The sequence below is a fragment of the Nanorana parkeri genome, unplaced genomic scaffold (assembly GCF_000935625.1).
Source record: "Nanorana parkeri isolate BGI_ZX_2015 unplaced genomic scaffold, ASM93562v1 scaffold30, whole genome shotgun sequence".
NCBI classification, from domain to species: domain Eukaryota; kingdom Metazoa; phylum Chordata; class Amphibia; order Anura; family Dicroglossidae; genus Nanorana; species Nanorana parkeri.
This window is the reverse complement of record NW_017306298.1, coordinates 3,258,670-3,278,683: the sequence shown is the minus strand read 5'-3', so window position 1 is coordinate 3,278,683 and position 20,014 is coordinate 3,258,670. Positions and strand designations below refer to the sequence as shown.

General features: G+C 42.4%; 1 protein-coding gene across 1 annotated transcript in view; it reads right to left on the bottom strand.

Moving 5' to 3' along the window:
• Positions 1–3,360: 3,360 nt before the first annotated feature.
• The window catches only part of SPON1 (spondin 1), a 245,692-nt gene continuing 229,038 nt past the window's right edge, over positions 3,361–20,014 (bottom strand). Inside the window, exons 10-16 of the mRNA XM_018567996.1 lie at positions 18,388–18,463; positions 15,870–16,052; positions 14,542–14,712; positions 12,996–13,163; positions 10,762–10,926; positions 5,332–5,595; positions 3,361–3,741 (exon numbers count right to left, since the gene is read on the bottom strand). Of these exons, the coding sequence (XP_018423498.1) occupies positions 3,578–3,741; positions 5,332–5,595; positions 10,762–10,926; positions 12,996–13,163; positions 14,542–14,712; positions 15,870–16,052; positions 18,388–18,463 (1,191 nt within the window). The 3' untranslated portion in view covers positions 3,361–3,577. The remainder of the gene's footprint in view (positions 3,742–5,331; positions 5,596–10,761; positions 10,927–12,995; positions 13,164–14,541; positions 14,713–15,869; positions 16,053–18,387; positions 18,464–20,014) is intronic.

Genomic DNA, 20,014 nt, shown 5'->3' with positions numbered 1-20,014 from the left:
AAAATTCCTCTCCAAAAACTTCCTGTTGTGTCTCTGGGACAAAATATAAAGGGAAATCTCCCCAATGGGACAAAGAAAAAAAAATGACTGGTGTAAATTATGCTCTACTCTATCCAAAACTAAGATAAATAAAACTTTTGGATTTAAATAAGGATTTTACATTGAATACACATTTTTGTAAATTTACAAAGAAGGGTGTCATGGACTACATCACTCTATGTATGTCCATGTTTATATGTAGGCAGTTTCAAAAACAGGTAAATCGACAAATCTGCAATTTATTGTACTGCAAATATGCAAACCAACATGACCAATCTCCATAGAATCATACAATGAGTGAATAATGAATGCCGAATTTACTTAATAAGTAACTTTACCCTTATCTTAAAAATAACAACAAAGGCATCTTTAGAAATATTAATTCCTAATGATAATCTACAAACATATAGATAAATTCTGGATTTTTATTCTTTGCAACCCTTATTTTTCTTTTCCTCCCCATTCTTCTCACAGTGGCCATTTTTACTAAGGGCAGATTAATATATCTCCCTTTACTCCCTGGAACTCTGGCACATCTGACTAGGACATGTCACCATGCACATCATCTCAGGGGAGATCTTGCAAGACTTTGCAATTTATAGATGAGATTTCCCAGCAGCGGACTGTGATGGAACCTTCCCGGAATGCACATCCTAGGCATGCTATACAACACTAAGATGATTTGTAAGATGATTTCATAGTGGTTTTTAATGAAAGGGTGTAATGGTCCACTTTAATTGTGTGATCCCATGCAGATCAGCTCAATCAAACAATTAAAAAGTGATAAATTATCACTTCTCCTGATTTGATTACTACATGTGGCTGACATTTTTATTAATAACACTGCCTAAAGTTTTGGTCAAGCTGCCGAACCTTACTTTATATTTGTTTTATTTATTTGTATTGTGACATCATATTCCGTAGCATTCAACAGAGAACAGCTAAGTATTCTCGTAGGCCCTTACCCCCAAAGGATCTTACAATCTAATGTTCCTACAACAAATTGAGAAGGGGACAAATTATTCTATCTGTATGTTCTAGATTGCTGAAGAAATGCGGAACATCCAGAGAAAACTCACAAAACAAATGGAAGAAAATAAAACACAATGCAACATTGTGAACCTGTGATACCACAGTACTGCAAGGCTGCAGTTCTAATACTATGTCCCCATGCTGCCCATCTCACTGTATTTGGGATAGTAAGGACATGATAAAGAATATTTTCAACCACATAACAAATAAACTAACTCACCATGCTTTACTAGATGCAAAACATCAGCTTAGTTGTGGAGCTTTAAAATAAAACATTGGTTGCTATGGACTGCATCTCCATTTTAGCTCAAAATTGCTTCAGCTGACATAATTCAGATCTACATAGTCATGAGACCATTTACAGTAGTCTGGGTGAAGAACAGAAATGAAGCAGTCCATGTCCTATAGCCCATTTTGATGATTTCTTTCCTGATTTTGGCCTTTGCTTGACAGCAAAAACCAACAGGAACAATCACTGCACTGTTAAAGTGAATCTGTCACAGAAGTATATTTTCAAACAAAGGTGCCCCCACAAGGAAGACAGCTAATATTTACCTCTCTGGGTACCTGCATTCTACCGAAGAGACCCCACTACCTGGAGAATCTTTAGAATCTGACCCTTCCAGCACAGTCAGATTCCGGTTCCCTATCGTGCTCTGTGACTTCATTAGCTGGCCCCTACATCACTACTGGACACAGTAATGACATAGGGGCTGCTGAATCCAATTAATTTGGGGAATGCAATGGGAAATACTGTTCACTTCCGGAAGTGTCAAATGTAGAAGATCTTTCATCAAGTTTCTCTCTTTAACTTAGTGAAGTTTGGAGGTTTAGGCAGCAGGACAGGTAAGTATTAACTATCTGCTTTGCAGAGTCACTTTAAAAAGTGTTCCTGACCTTCCCTTAGATACCAGCCTGTGACATTATCCATACATGCTGAGGTGTCTAGCCATGTGACCAACTTGTTATCATTTTCTTTGTAGGCCCTTCAATAGCGGGTGGGTGCTTCAAGTGGGAGTCTAGTAAAAATGGGGCCCCTCAAAAAGCACTAGTCAGGTGCTGATGGACTTTCCCTCACAAACTTTAAAAAGGTTGTTTGCATGACTGGGGAGGGGGTCTGTGGTCTGTGCAGCTTCGAGCTGCTGCTGCCTGGCTTTGTGAATTGGTGAATGGCTTACTTTACTACTTTCTGGGAGCTTCCTTACTTTCTGGGAGTATAGCAGACTAAAACATAGGGGACCAGAAATCTGCCAATCAAAGAAGTATCTTCCACTGGTATCTCTTTAAAGGAGAACTATGAGGTGAGTTTTTTTCACTCATCCTTATAGTTAGAGCCGACCTGTGACAAAGAAGCTGTCACAGGTCGGCTCTATCGATCGGGAAGTGGGCAGAAACATGCAGTGATCTGCTCATTTCCTGATCATCTCCCTGCAGTGAGTGGTGACTGTCAGTCACCGCTCACCACAGGGATTCCCCCCTCTCCGATCCTCCAGCGCTGAGTGATCTAGATAGGCTGAGCCAGCTGTCACTAATGCAGCTGGGTGGATCTCAACAGTATTACTGAGCTTTGGATCACGGGTAGGACGTTAGTATATCGGGAGTCCTCCCGTGACCCTAAAGAGAACTGTAGGGGAAAAACACTTACCCCATAGTTCTTCTTTAATACAGTGAAGATCGGCAGCATGGAAGATGTATGTATTAACGTTTTGCAAGGGGCACTTTTGTTTTAAGTTTTATTCGTCGCTTCAAGTCCTGATCTGCCTTAGGTCTATTCTTTTCTGTTTTAGAAAAGGAACTGAAAAGGTACCCAGTGTCCACAAGGCCTAGACAGGCTCAAAAACAGAAAGATGGAACCAACAGCTTCTGTAGAACTAATCTGAAGGCAGGCAAGCATAATTTTCCCGATACAACTCCTAGATCTGCCCAAATATTGTCAGGACCCGTTTATGAATAACAACACAGAAGAATAGAATTTACAGTGTCAGCAGGCTCAACGTGTGCCGCTGACGAATTTCAAATGTTGATGGACTTTAAACTGAACACGCTTTGACCATTGAAGACTATTTTCAGACAAGTCTGATCAAACAGATGAAAAGCTGGGAACTCTCCTTCGAGTTTCTGTCGTCCTTTTGTTTAGTCGATCAATGAGTGTTTGAAAGACAATAAAGGTGGTAACAGGCTGCCCTAATGGTGACGTTTGACTTTGCATGCATGTCATACTGTTGAAGATTAGAGTCCATGATGCGACTAGGAAGATACATTGCTTGTCCAGAACCAACATCTTTATTGTGCGACCACCAAGATGTTAGATGTCGTATTCATTTTGCTAACCGGATGATTTCATTATTACATGTGGATATTTAGAAAATAGAGTTCTCGCACCTGCAAGAATAGTAAGCAAAGTACATTGCAAAATGAAAAGCACTGTATATATTCTATGATAAAAAAATCTAATAAAGGTCGACTTTTGCATGGAACTCAGAGCTCCTCCCATGTGAGGCGTTTGCTAACATGGATGGACGTTGCAGGCCCGTATCTCCTTCTTGTCTTTGCAGCTTGTGAACTGAGAACTTTTGAACCTCTTCTTGACGGTCATGAACCTTTCCTGGATGCCACCGCCACAATATTTGCTGCAGTCCGTCCACCCTGTCCATGGCTTCATTTTGCACACTGTAAAAAAAAATGAAATCACATTGAAACAGATGCAGAACATTGTAATGACATTTTAGTCTTGAGCTAATGTTTACTAGTTCATTTAACCTACCTCTTCTTCAATCTCTTAGGTATTCTCATAGAAAGAGATCTGCACTTAAGATCCCATTAAATGAACATCATGGTTCCTCAGAATTAAATCCTGCTAACCACCAAACAGTGCCTATCATTTCTACACATTTAGATTAGAAACATTGCTTGCCTTGCCTTACAAATAGGATCTTTACATGCGCTGAAGAACCTCAGAGCCAGGAAGTCTGGAAGGCTGCCAAGTCACTGCTGGGAGTGAGCAGAAGGGGAGCTAAGATGCTAAAAGAATGACTTAGATGACTTTATTGCTTCTGCTGTGAACTTTGAGGATGAATTATTTCAAAGTTCATGCAGCTACAGAGATCAATGAGGGTTAGTTGTTAAAATACTTATTTGCTGTTTGATGAAGAGCGTGTTCACCTTTATAGAAAAATCCATAAACACCGTGCCATAACCCTGAATTAAGCAGATTTTAAGAATAAACAATAATACGGTTTATGTCCCTAGTGTCCATTCTCGCAAAGGAATCGAGAATTCCCCAAAAATTCCAGATGTCCATCCTGTCTCCTTTTTAAGACGAACCAGCCATTGGGACAAGCACCCCCTAACATTAGTTTAGAAAGCACTCTTCTGCTCTTTTTCCCAATCCCCTACACACGTGCAGTTTGCACTGTCTTCAGTTGCAGCCGCTGAGCTCATGTGCAATGACTGGAGACAGAGCACACTGCGCATGTGTGGGGGGTTGCGAGAATTATGTAGCCTGTTGCCATAGATGAGCTCAGCAGCTGTGACTAGAGACAAAGCACACTGCACATTTGCTGAGGGTTGGGAGAAAGATGTCTACTGTTGCTATGAATGAGCTCAGCGGCTACGAATAGAGACAAAGCACACTGCAGACTGACCAAAGCACACTGCACTGAAGGACGTTGCTCGCTCCACTACCACTAGGGGGCGCTTGGCTCAACAGCTGGTCAACCCAAAATAGAAGACAGGAAGACAGGAAAGTCCTTTGGAAGGATTTGGGGGAATGCCTGACTCCTTGTGAGAGTGGACACAAAGTATATAAAAATAATTTTCTAAAAATCTCCCTTGTTCAGGAAAATGGCTTAGTACAACAAAAACCTAAACAGTTGAGCTTTGGTGCTCATGTACTAATAAGAAACATGATAATGAGAGTGCAGAGTGACAGAGCTAATTAGTCTGCTGCTTCTCTATTCACTGTCCAGTCACGGCCTGGGAGAAGGACAAGACCTGTAAGTGCTAGTTTACTGCAGCTTTAAAAACAATAAGGTTCTGCCCTGCCAGACAGGACTGTGCTGTGTAAATCTGGACTGACAACAATACAAATCCTTTTGCAGATAAAACAGCTCCCATATATGTACTTGTGTATTTGGCTCCCTGCCTAAAGCTCAACTTTAAATCCATTCTTCAAATGAAGTTAGGATGAAGTCACAGTAGCTTAATTATTGGATCCAATCACAATTTTATGAAGTCTCTGATTCGCCCTTTCTAGCTCACCTGGGTACTGGTCACCATCTGCCTCCTCATTGGTCCTTTCACTTCTCCTCTTCTCACGAGCATCCTTCAGACGTCTCTTTTCTCCCCCTGAGTTTTTCTGGCATTTTCTAATCCTGCACTTCTTGCGTTGCACGGTTTCTGGGCAGGGGACACCTCCAAACTGAGGCTCTAGGGTGATTATCCGTGTTCTAATCATGTGCCCCTTCCCACATGACTTATTACATTCCGTCCAGTGAGACCACTCTGTCAGTTCACAGTTTGTGGCTGAAATGGAAAAGATTTCATTTTAGTATGTTATGATTACCTACGATTACGCTCTCTTTGAATTTCAATGGATTTAAGTATCAGGGCATAATACAAATCATGTGGTCCTTAGCAGGACTTAGAATTAGGGAAACACAACCTCTCATGAACAACCACACATAACATATTACACCGTGGCATTATGGATTTTACAAACATAAAGCCAAAATGGAGAAGCCATGTGTGAAAAACTAAGTACACCCTTACAGCTTCCATAGGAATAAAGTGGCCAAGTACTGTAGCAGCCAGGTGCTGCTAATCAAAGGTCCTTGATTAATTGATCATCAGCAAGTGTGACCACCTCTATAAGGGCCGGTTCACACCACAAAGTCCACGTTCCAGTGCGTTCGGCCTCTGCAACGCACTGGAATCCAAGCCGGCCGACCACCTCCCCGCGTTCAGGGGCGGGAGGTGTCGTGGCGGTGCATTGTAGTCAATGGCACCGCAGCCACGCCCCCCGCCCACAGTGCGATCGCCTGCACCCGGAACACAGGCACATTAGTGCCTGAGTTCCGGTCCAGTGTGATGTGCAAAAATAGTCCTTGCAAGCGATCGCACTGTGGGCGGGGGGCTGCGGTGCCATTCACTTCAATGCACGCCCCCTACTGCCCCTGAACGCAGGGAGCCGGCCTGCTTTCATGCAAGTGCGTTCTAGAGGCCGAACGCCCGGGAAGGCGGACTCTGTGGTGTGAAACGGCCCTAAAAGCTGAAGTTTTAGCAGTTTGCTGGTCTGGAGCATTCAGGTGTGTGATAACACAATGCCAAGGAGGCAAGACATCAGCAATTGTTGCTGCCCATCAATCTGGGAGGGGAAGGGTTATAAGGCCATTTCCAAACAATTTAAAGTCCATCATTCTACACTGAGGAAGATTATTCACAAGTGAAAAACATTCAAGACAGATTAAACAGTATAATCTGCTTATTTCTGCCTCCTCTGGTTCCTTCCCACCCTCATCAACATTATAATTAGGTTTGCAAACAAAACTTTTCAGCTTTCATTACATACCCTAATTTAGACCCAGTAATGTCATCACTAAGGTCTCTGCGCTTTTTTATGCAATGCAGGCATGATGGTGGGATGGGACGGCGGGGTGCTGTACTTACCATCCTGGAAACATCACAGCATTTTGACCTCAGTACTCCTCTTCAAGAACCCTTATCCCCGATGCAAACAGTGGGCTGGCTCTTGAGAGTAATTATGCAAATATCAGAATGCCTTAATTAGGGATGCACCAACACTGATACTAGTACTCATCACCTGGTGACGAGGGATAAAGAAGCCAGCTTCAGGGCTGTTCTGGACATCTTTCGGGGAGTCATTACACACCGCCCCCTGCTCCCTGGCTAATCAGGAAGCTGGGCGGCAAGTCATTACACGCTGCCTGGCTTCCTTAATGGGACTGGTACTCGGTAGCGGCAAGTACCAAAAAAAAAATATATCAGTCCTCGTACTCAATACCGAAAAACCAGTATCTGTGCATCCCTAGTCCTAATGGGTGGATGTCAGTTGTGATGAGTGGGTGTTAGTATGCAGATTGCATTTGCACGCAGACCACCCTAGATAATGCTGCATATGATGCTGAACCTCCATGATTGAAATAATTGAAATCCAGTGAATTAAAGGGGCAGACCAGGGGTGGTAAATTCAGACCCTCCAGCTGTTGTGGAACTACAAGTCCCATGAGGCATTGCAAGACCAACAGTTGCTTTGAAAGGAAAACGTATTTTTTAACTTGTAAAAACAGTAGGGAAGGAGTTGCTTTATTTTATGACATAAAAAGTCAATCTGTTGAGCTAATTTAAATGGTAGAAGCCATGTCTGTGAAATGACAGCAGACCTGTTATTCGCTCATCTCTAGTCCACTGTAATTTGTCACTTTTCCCACTGTTAAGCAACCTTCGGGTTCCCCTCAATTTGCACGGCCACCAGGACAGTCTAATGCTATCGTCTATTCAGTAAAATGATATCGTTTTTCTTTCTCCTTTTAGAAGAGACAGGTCGGCAATTCCGAAACCTTAAATTGAAGGCCTGGTGTTAAATAATGCATTTAAATGACATGATAGAGACAAGCTGCAATAACGATGCCGCGATTGGACATTACAGAACGATTTGCAGCAGACTCCATTACATCAGCGACAATGGCATCAGGGAATGTGGAAACAAATTTTATAGGCGCTGTATATTGCTTTGTTGAAATAACTAAACATTTGCTGTCACAGCCTTTGTAATGTACACTTATTGTATTCTATTATTCAACATACTTGGAGAAAAAGAGATGAGCAGCAACCTATAAAAGAAGTCAACCTGTATTAGCCTGATCACACTTAGGGATCTGTTGATAAACAGTTTGCAGGGCCGTTTGCCCTGCAAATATCTGTGAACATTCGCTCTGTGAGAATATATGCCAAAGGAGCATTCTTTCGTTTTTTTTTTTTACAGGTGGAATGCATGTTCAATATTTACATGTAATATTGCATTATGGGCACCAGATGGCGCTAAAGGAGCATAGGAAATAAGTATTTATTTTCTAGGCTTTTTAGCGACATCTAGTGGCCATAATGCAATATTACATTAAACAACTAGAGAAGGTTTATTTTGCCATATATCTGCATAGAACAAAAATTTACAGATATTCTCAGCTTTAACCCTTCTGTAAAATCTAACAATAAACTAATGTTATTTGCTCATTTTTGGCCTCTTAAATATGCCATTGTAAGCATTTTGCTCTGTCAGATTGACAATTGCACAAAAATAGTATTAATAAAACTGTTAATTCTTCCAGAAATCCAGTGCTGTCCTCTACATTCTACAGTCTTATCTCAGACTATGTTCTTGGGAAGCATATTAAGACTGCAGAACACCTGGCTATGAGGAGAGGGGGAAATGTTATGTAGTCCTTCCCTTTTCTAGGGTGACAACGCTGCTGCTTCAAATGGTGAGTACATCCCAACGATTCTCAAAGGGATTAGGGAATGGACTCACTCACTGTGGTGACCAGTCCATGTGTGATGGTCTCGTGCTCCCTGAACCACTCTTTCACAATTTAAGCCTGATAAATGCTGGCATTGTCATCTTGGAATATGCCCAATGTGCCATCAGGAAAGAAAAAATCCATTGATGGAAAAATCGGGTCATTCAGTATATTCAGGTAGGCGGCTGATGACGTTGCTGAACCTAGACCTGACCAACTGAAGCAACCCCAGATCACAACAAATATCCATTGGAAGGCTCTGACCTGTTTCCTTAGCTAAATCCAGGTGGTGACTTTTTTTAGCTGGGCAGTGTATTACATTTTTGTTCTTGGCTTTACAAGGATAAGGATCTTTTTCTCATCAATGTGTCTGCATGCAGTTCCTTTTTTAAGCACAGCGAGGTGTGATGCGATACAACCACATTGCACCATGCTCTGTCTGTTAGAACTTAATGAAATGTAACTTGTGACATATCAATAAAGTTCTACCAAAAAAGTAAACGGTGGGATGCGTCAGGATGGGCCCAGCAGCACTGTTTATATCAACAAGGCTTTCTGGTGTGAAGAGACCCTTAGATAAAAAGAATAGCTTGATGTGTCATGTGAAGAACACCTTGATTTTGATGAGACTGTTCTGATTTTTAAATAGTGAAGAATGATAATGATTGGATGACGCTTGTTCTCTAAATGTACAAAAGAGTCTGAGACTTATAATGATGCAGACTTACTTTCTAGCTGCTATCAATACATTTGACTCTCTACCGCTAGCTGCTAAAAATAAAACAGCAGAAGGTACTTATCTCTTACGTTTTACTTTTTTGCATTGGCACTAGATAATCTGGATAGACCATCAGAAACATGGTTTTACTATGGCAGCCATCTGGTAATCCGTGGTATTATATCACCTTAAGTGCCCAGCGTATGAACATCTTGAGGCATGACACCAGGTTTATTTATTAGTAGCTGCTGTGTGGCCATTGCAGTACCCATTGGGGTTTAGACATGTAAGATTCGTTTCATTCCAAATTGAAATTTGGAGGAATATTGGGATATTCGGACATTGCGATTAATCGTAAAAATTGAGATGCCTTTCGAATTTTTGGAAATGAACTGAACGGTGTAAGACAATTCCCCCCAAAACACTCTTAAGGTCTCGTAGGAATTTTAGGGGGGGGCCCCAACACCAAAAAAAAAAAAAAAAGCATGCTCACCACAAAAAATAAATCCTTTACCAGACCCTTGATTCGAGCATCAGCCTGGCAGAGCAGGAAGAGGGGGGACATGCCAGGCAATAGACATGTGAATGAAAAACATTTTCATTTGTTTCGTCAAAGGAAACAAATTTTAATGCTGTTTCGGATTCGGAGGCAACGAGTCTCTGAATCCGAAATCGCACAAAGAAAATGCAGAACGGATATCATCCATCTTGGTGTGTACCAAGATATACTCCAAAATGGCGGCGCTTGCGCAGAACACAGTGGTGGCTGATCTGGTCTCCACTCGTTCTGCGAATAACGTCACCCAGCACCGCACACGTGTGGTGTCATGTGACATAATGCACCCCGTCTCCAAGATGGGCATGCGCTAAAGACAAATTTTTATATGCCCAAATATCAGTTTAGCATATTCGGGCATAAAAAAAATGTGTTATTTCGTATTCGGACGAACCGCCAAATCAACTGAGTTTCGTTGATTTGCAGGTTCGCCCGAATCTAAATGCACATGTCTACCAGGCAACATGCCCTCAGCATTGGGAGTAAGGGTGCTGGCAAACCTTGTCCCCATGTTGATAAAGACAAGAGCCTCTTCCCCACAACCCTGGCCCTGTGGTTGTGGGGGTCTGCGGGCAGGGGACTTATCTGGGTCTTGTAGGAATCGGGGAGAGGATCCTACACTGTTTTTTTAATTAATTGTGAATAACTCAATCTGAATAGATCCAAAAATAAAATATTGGATACATACGAAATCCAAATAACGAATATCAGACTGATCTGAATTGCAAATCCAATCACAAAAACAAAAAAATCCAAATAGATCCAAAACGAAAATGAAACAAATTTTCCAGCAGCTTGCATGTCTCTTGGGGTCCCCGATAATTCCTGCTCAGATCCCCACTTTATTTAACCACCCAGCACATTAGATTGTCTATACATACGGCATTCTGGTAGCATGCACTTCTCCACTTGCTTCAGCTCCTCATTACAGTCCCCAAGTTCAGCTGGTGACTTCAACATTCGCTGTCGTGTACGGGATCCCTTGCCACAGGTTACGCTACAGTCGCTCCAATCCGACCATGGCGAGAGGACACATGGAATTGTATCTGAGTATGAGAGACAAAACAATTATTAGAACAGTAATGTTAGATAGGCTCTACCCTCTTTATGCATTATGAGTGTATGTAGAAGTAAAAATGTACATTGCAAAATGAACATGTTCTACTGCTTTATTACATCTCACCAGGGCCAGATTAACAAAGGGGCATTTGGAGCACCAGCTCCAGGCCCACCAATAAAAATAGGTCTGGCCTTTAGATTTACATATCAATGGATCATGGTATTTACTAATGAATGTGCAGTGACTAATTCATATGTAAATGATGGGGTCAATTTAAATGCAAATTATGATGCGCGAAACAAGACACACACCCGTGCAATTATAGAAGGTGATACAGTCTGCGATTCTGGCAGTCTCCTAGCATGAAAGGTATTCATGTACTATTGATGCATTTGTGGTCTAGTACAGCAATACAGATTGGATCATTATTCATTACCCTTTCACTATCTGACTGTAGACAAAGCCAGTAATACTGCCTGAAATCTGGGTTTAGTTTTGACAATGTCAGCATTTCTGTAAGTGGTTATCTTGGCCTCCCATCAATTGTGTGAAATGTCTGTGATAATGTGTTGCAAACAATAAAAAAGTATCCTCTGGCAGTGGGAGAAGGGGGAAATCACCTCGGCTGCCATCCAGAAGGTAAGATACACAAGAGGGACAATTATATGCAGACACAGCAGAGGGATGATGAGGGGGAGAGTGGGAGCATGAGGTGGGGACAGGAAGCAGAGGCGATCTGGGGGAGACAGGGAGCAGAGAGTGATAAGGGGGAGAGTGGGAGCAAAGGGGTGATGAGGGGGAGAGTGGTAGCAGAGGGGTGATGAGGGGGAGAGTGGTAAGGGATATGGGGGGTTGGGGGGGGTGGGAGCAGAGGGGAGATATGGGAATGCAGAGGATTTTGGGGAGAGTAGGAGCAGAGTGTATATAGGGAAGATTGGGAGCAGAGGGGATGTGGGGGTGAGAGGGACCAGGGAAGGTATGGAGGTGTGTGGGAGCAGATGGATGTGGGGGAGAGTGGGACCAGAGGGGAGATGAGTGTCACAGGGGGACTATCATTTTTTATTTTTACATTTGTTTGATTTTTTTTTTTTAACTTTTTTTTTAACTTAACTTAATTCCTATCACATTGGAGGATTACGAGCCCCCGTGTGATAGCACATTGGAGTTGACAGGTTCTCTTTAAGGTGACATTAGGGGTCAATTAGATTGAGTTTGAATAGCTTTTTCCTGGCTTCTGCAGCTAGTGAGTGACAGCTGAGGGACTGGAAGTCATGCAATCAGCATTGCTTCTGGCCCCATTCAGCAGTGTGGAGATCGACAAAAGCATGTTTGCTGGTCTCTTTCCACCGACACCTGTGATGTCGGTCCTGGGCCTGCAGGAGGGGCAGCAGAGGTGGGGAAGCAAGGCAGGGGGATTCGGGTGAGGGGGGGGCACACTATACTGACCCCTGGAAGCGATCTGGTGGCAGCCCAGCCACCAAAATTGCTTCCACAGATGTAAACACAGCTACCAGGAGTCTGTTTAAAGGGGTCCACTACCGGCAACGTATAATGCATATGCCAGTGACAGTGAAAGGGCCCCCCTAAGTGGAGGAAGGCTAGGGCCCGGTCGCACATGCGACTGCTGAGACCCTGGTAGTTCTGCCAGTGCTCTTCCCAGTAGCGTGTATACATTTTTTCTTACCTCCCCACCACCCTGTTTATTTGTGAGGAGGGAAGAAATTACTCAATACTCTCAGATATGGTGGAACATGTGACTCTAGGAGACAATGCTGGTGCTTAGTGAATGGTTTTGGAAACTCTGATCTGCTGTGTAAGCTCCATCTGAAGTGACTTGAAGCTGACATAGAGTTGTGTTTGTTAAACAGAGCTCAAGGGAGTAAATGAAAAGTCAGTATGCGCAGCTGTGGAAGCACAGGGATGTGGGGGAGTGTTAAAGTGAACCTGTTGCTTCACACACCCTAAAACCATTCAGCACCCATTAGTTAGTATATAAAAAATTATAAAAGTACTATTGTTGTTAGTAAAACTGTAAAGAATAGAACATATACATACGGCACTCAGGCATCATGCACTTCTCCACCTCCGAGGTCTCGGCTTTACACATGGACCCATCCGCTGGAGTCATCTTAATCATCCTGTGTCGCTTTTTCATCCCCATCCCACAGGTGGCGCTGCATTCCTCCCACTCACCCCATTCTGTTACTATACAGCTGCTTGGCTCTGTAAAAATAATAGTAAAAAAGCATTGTAAGACTTTTCAACCACAACCCATCATTGACTCATTGGTTTAGCATCATGTTCATCTTCCTCTTTAAGAGTCAATATATCACCAAAATATATAAAAGCAGCCAGATTAACCCAGCTTTTCATAGTGCTTCCAGAAGACTGCTGCACCGTGTCATATATCTGTGCTCTCTACTCCTGGTTGAGTATGTATAGGCAAGCTGTAATGAGCTTAAAGTCAACACATGGCCAGGCTATGGACATTCCACTATTTACATATTCTTAACATGATTTAAACCAAACCCTTACTGACCACTAAGTTCTACTGCAGAAGCAATGAAGTCATCCAAGTGGATAACTCTTAGCAGCTTACCCTGCTCCCAGAGTTACTGATCTGTTTTAACATTAGAAATTCCAAAGACGGTAAATCACTGCTAAAAGGGTGAGCAGGGGGAGCTGAGCTGCTAATAGAATTACTTGAATTACTTTTGTGCTGCTGTACACTTTGACGATCAATTTCTCCACATTGCCTGCTGCCAAAATGGTCAGTGAGGACATGTTTTAAGCCTATTTACTGCCTGGTAAGAATATGTTGATGCTAAATGTCCATACCCTTGCCGCGGGTTCACTTTGAAAAGAGGGCAGTGGTTGCAATGGTTAACACATTAGCCTGCATTTTCACAGGGTCTGATACAGGAGAATTATTGATATACATGCCAAATTGTCATGCATGACTTCATCTTTAACAGCATTATACGTTCTCAGACATCCCTCCCATGGGGAAGGGGGGATTTGGGGGTTAAGAGTTTTGAGATGAGAGTTTTTGTCACTCTTCCCCAAAATGATCTTTTTACAGGTAATGTGAAAGCCTAGCTAGCAAGATCCCTTTAATTTGTATTAATGTAGGCAGGCCATTGTACTAAATAGATATTGGTAAATTTTCAAACCCCTTGTCTGTATCCTCTCCTACTGGCTACCTTATACCTCTCCACCCCTCATACACCTCGATCCACCAGCCTGCTAAGCAAAGTTCTAAAGGCTTCAAACACCCTACCACCCCACCAACCCTCTAACCATCCCTTCCCCCTTTAGCAGACATCCCTCCCAACCCCCCCACCCCCCAAACACCATACACATCCTTCACCAACTACCTTATGCCCCCCTCTGACAGATGTCAGATTTCTTATTTCATTTTCAAACACTGATTGGAGGAAGTAACAGTTGGAAGCTAAATGGTTTCTATAGATTGCAAGAGAATTTCAAAACTTAAATCTAAAAATTGACAGATCTCTTATGACTTTAATCCTCCCCACCCCCGCCTCCCATATTCTCTATTGTCTCTATTCGAAGCTGCATGAAGATATATGCTACTCACCACACTCCTCATTGACAATGCACTTCTCAGTTTCCTCAGTTGGCACTTTGCATAAAGAACCATCTTCTGGGAACTGCTTTACATATCTTTCCCTGGATCGCATTCCCATTCCGCAAGTGGCACTGCAGGGTGACCACATGATCCATTCTGACATCATGCATGTTGATGCTTCTAAAAACAAATAGATATGGACATTTACTGATGGACTGCCAAATCTGAAACTGCCTTGAAGTAAAAAGAAAGAAAAAAGATTCATCTAGCACTAAGGTATTTTAAGAGCTTGTACTGATATAAGATATAAGTCTGAAGAAATGGGCAGTTTTGATCTTTTATATAGCAAAATAACTGATCTGTAGATATCATTTTTGTCAGTGTTCCCCAAAATGATATTTTAGCAGGTAATGTTAAAGCCTAGCTATAAGATCTATATAGTTTGTATCCATTTAGGTAGGCCATTGTACTACATAGTTATTGGCTTTATGTCTGTAGGCAGCTTTAGCCAAACTACCTGTGATGTCTTTTCAAAAGTATATGGACAAGGTGGGCATCTGGGGGCTACAGGAGCAACCTAGGATTTTGTTGTCTTGATGGAGGAGCAACTTCCTTTTCAAAGTTGATCATGACCTGCTATGTGGAGACCAGCCTCTAATAAGGGTTCCTAAAACTTAGGCATAGGCTTAAAGTGTGGAAACCTCAGACCCATAAAATGACATTAAATGTTTTGTGTGATTTCTAGTACATTAAAGTGGGACTTGACATGGCAATTATACTGTTTCAAAAACAATTACTTTCAAGGCATGCCAACTGTCAAGGTTGCCAGTGTGCTTATATGAGCTCTCAGCTGAACTTTCAAGCCCTCAAACGGTTGGTGTCATAGCTGGTTACACGGCAACTGCAATCCAAGGCTAAGATGGCACCTTCCTTGGCTGTAAAGGATAGGAGGGTGTAGTTCTGCTTTAAACACATGCTGGCTGCTTGTATCTGTTAGGGACTTCAGTGGTGAAATCAAAAGAACTATTTTGAGCAGTTTCTACAATGCCAAACAATGGTGTCATGTTGCCCAATTCTCCTGCTTCATTCTCTAAGAGATATAAGAAGTTGATGGGTAATACAAAGCATAACTGAAACCGATATGTTCTATAAATGAATACAATGTAAAGACCATAGGAAAATTCCTTTTCTGCAATAAATGTAAGAAAAACATACAAGGATAGTGCATAAAGTAAAATAATCTGAGATTTCTTGCACTCCCCCTTCCTGTACAATACCACCAGAGACATGTTCCCTGTCTACCTATTCTACGCAGTAAGAAAAGTCCTATATCTTACCATCATCGCTGCATCCTGGTCCCATGCAAGGCTCAAAGTCCTGTGTATCTGGACAGGGGACGCTAAGATCAAGCTGGGCTTTTAGCATGCGTTGCCTCATCCGTTTTCCTTTCTCACAGGTTGCGGAGCTACAAGCCGACCAAGGAGACCAGTTGGAATAGATGCATGTCTCAGGCGTATCATCTAAATAATGTGCAGATTAAATTAGAAATGTTAAACTTGGTTTAAGGCTGGCAACCTCAAACCCACATTTGTTTGAGAATCCCTGAGGAGAGCAAGGGGAAGTTGGCATTGGCAGGCATGGCAGGAGTACCAGTCAGCAAACATCATGTGTAACTCAGTTGACTCTTATCAGATAATAGGAGAACAATGAAAAGATAAGCATGGGGCTCCCACATGCCAGCTCATTTCACACATATCAAATCTGGCTCAACTTCAATTTTCCTATTAAAACTCCACTGGCTGATTGGTGGGTATGTGGTTGGCCCTTAGCGTTCTGCCTCCCTAAGCCACAGCCCACGTAACTGTTGCAGAAATATATTTCCTGGTCATACCTAAAAGTGTTCAAAGAAAGGGGGGGTACATTTTGGTGCTGGATGAACATCTTTCTAAGATAATCCAAACATCAGTACATAAAATACAGCAAATGCTTTGTGGTAATTTAAGTCAGTGTCATCTGAAAAAGGAAAATAATAATACCTTCTGAAAGCTGCACAATACCTTATGATAAATCACTAAAAAATTCTCGAAAAGCAAAAAAAAAATCTATCAAGTGCCATTTTCCCGCCTTTTGCGCGCACTGCCAAGTTTGATGAATGAACACTTTGATCATAAATCTTGCAGATCTTTCGAGGACCGGTTTAAGGGCAGCGGCTGACAAATAAAGAACTCATTTTTTTATTCCCTCTTTGGCGGTGGCAGCGGTGATGAGTGATTGCAAGTGAAAAAAAAAGAAAAAAAAAAGTCTGTATGGTTTTAAGACAAACAAAGCGTTCCTTTTGCATAATCGCAATCAATTCTTGTCATCTGCTCACTCCGGAGTCTGCTCTCCCAACAGGCTTGTTTTATTCTAACTATTAAACATAGGCCACCGCTGGTAAGGTGCTACTTCTAGATTGGAGCATTTATCTTTTGCACGGCTTTGGGAGACAGATTCAATGTCCCAGCCTACAAGAAAAATGCTTTGCAAACAGGTATATGGATAATAGAATTGAGAGCTTATAGCAGAACTTGCACAATACAGGGACACCTTTTTTAAATTATATTATTATTGTAACTGAACAGGCGGAATCCTATACAAATATCACCAGGTACGTATCCTCACTCCATCTGGCTTTGGAACGGCGATAGTGACAGTTTGGGCAGTACAGTGATGATGTAATTACTTTAAATCTGCACTGACAGTTGGGAGCTGATATGTTACTGCTGCCAATAGGGAGAATTCTGACTGGAAGGTTCTACAAGTGAAGGAACAACAGGTGGAGCATTTCAAATGTTTCCGCTGGCACAACAGAGACTTCAATTTGAGCTGCATCCAGCATCAGGGCCAGTTCAATCTTTTGTGATCCAAGCACTATTAAAGGGGTATTCCTTCAGTTACTCAGTTAAACCTAGTTTTCTGCTGAACTCTGAACTTCTTGCTCCTCCCCTGAGCTTCCTATTCAAGCCATGCCACTGCACTTAATGTTTGCCAGATTATTGTGCTCCTGCATATATCTTGCTTCCTGCTCCTACTGCCATATGATCCTCTCATAATGCTATTTGTGTACCAACCTTTAGCTGCTGATTCACCGACTACGCTTATTGCCTTCTACTTCAAAACTGATACCTTTGGCTACTGACCTTGGCTTAATCTCCTGACTACGCTTCTGCCTGCTCCTATACTACTACCGTCTGCTTGTGTACCAAACCCGGTCTGTTATACCACAAATGTGGCTGCTGTTTCAGCTACTGGACTCCAAGTCTGATCCCTGATCATGACAGACACAGATGTTGAATCAAATATACACACTGGAGGTCAGGCACAGAGCTATCTAAGGTGGCTCAGCAGGTGGTTATCTAACCATCTGTCCAAGGTAGCTATACACTGCCAGATATGGCACAGGCCCTGGGTGCAGATCTGGATCCTGACAGTGTCTTATTGAAGAGTTAAGCAGCTTGTGGATTCTGTCAGTTACACAACTGGGCACACTGTCCACACAGACTAAGATCTAAGGAGGTATGTTGTTGCATATTGCAACATTTGAAACAGAAATGCTTCTGAGGGTGTCTAATACAGCCAGCAGCTGGAACCACTGGGTGCCAGGGATCTAACAACCCCAGAAGAGTGTCAGGTGAAGATTATTTAGCCACTTTGAGATTGAGAGTAGAGATCTAAGGCATGGGTGGAGGAACAGGTAAATATTAAACCTTTTCTTTTACAATTTTTTTTTCCCACAGTCACCTCAAGGAGGTCTAATTAAAAAAAAAAACTAAAATGTGATCCAAATCAGGCATTCACCATCCCAGTTATTTTTACCTTCTTCCTTTTCTTCTGCAACCAGGTCAGCTACAATGTCATCTATGTTGTCCGGGACAACATTGCACTGCTCTCCCTGTAAGACAAAACTTCTAATTAATGATCTGAAAAAGGTGAGCCGCCGGCCCAATTAACAATCACTCGGCTACTAATGAAAGCTGGATTCATCGCTGTGATAAGGTTGGGCATTGTTCTGCATACATTAATCAAACAGAGCTATTGTATATCGTGCACTACGGTAACATTGTGGGTTCATGCTGTTTGATTTGAAGCCAATGAGCAGAGAGACATTTAACATAGCTTTACCAATTATCTTTACCAATTACCCACACAACACAGGGAGGACATTGAATAGATATTTAGAAAGTTTTAAAAGCATATGCTAAAAGAAAAACTAGCATTTTTCTCATATTTTTGTTTAGATATACAGTATATATAGTATATATGATGGTGATCACTCTGGTGTCAGTCATCATATCAATATGTGAACGTTTTAAAAACATTTTTATGTGTATAGTTTTAAAGCAGAACTCCATTTAAAAAAAGGAAACAACTTAGCCCATTAAAAAAAGCTATTTTTGCTGCAAAACTTACCTTCATTCTGGGGATGCCCTTTTCCAGCCTCATAGTTCAAGCCGACGTGTGACAATAAAACTGTCACACGTCGGGTCAATAGATCGGGAAGTTAACGAACACATAGCGTCGCTTGCTCACTTCTCAATCATCTCCCTGCAGAGAGCCGTGACTGTCAGTCACGGCTCCCTGCAGGGATTCCCCCCTCCCCGCTCCGATCCTTCAGTGCTGACTGGAGGAACGGACGGTGGAATGGGGCTGGTACAGCTGGCTCTGCCTCTAGATAGGCAGAGCCAGCTGTCAATCATGCAGCTGGGTGGATCTCGACAGCATTGTTGGGATCCGTCCTGACTGCGGCGGTCTCAGTATACCGCAAGCTGTAGCTCGAGATATACTGAGCATTGGGTCATGGGAGGACCCTGGTATATGTCCTCCCGTGACCCTTAAGAGAACTATGGGGAGAAATACTTACCCCATAGTTCTCTTTTAATTTCTGCCAATGTTAACCAACTTTCAGTGAGCCCAGGCAGTCAACACACATCATTATAGCAGCCTGGGCTCAAAGTAACACTGCATGGTACAGTGATCCCGTGTGATTACGTGAGTTGGTGTTCAGGGCACTAGTAAGGACTGCCCAACACCGCCACTGGACAAGGACCTGTGACATCATCAGACCAACCATAGAACTCTTAGAAAAAATGCACGTATGTAATTTTTTAAGCATGGTGCAGGGTGCTCAGGGAGGACCAGGGTATTTTTTTTTCTTAAATGGAGTTCCACTTTAGCTATACCTGTACATGAAGAAGCCATATCTGATATGTTTTATTTTTGGTAGTGCTGCAGAGTGGCTGTGCTTTACTTTCCTTCTGTCTCAGTTGACCAGGCAGTGCTATGTTATTAAAAACAATAGAATCTGCCGGAGATTTTATCAAATCAGTTGTTAATCGGGCGGGCAACCTGACCCCACACATCATAAAAACAGCCCATCTTCCTAATAATCAGCAGGCAAAGTGAAAAACAGTAAATGTAGGGTGACGGAAGGTTTAATCAGATA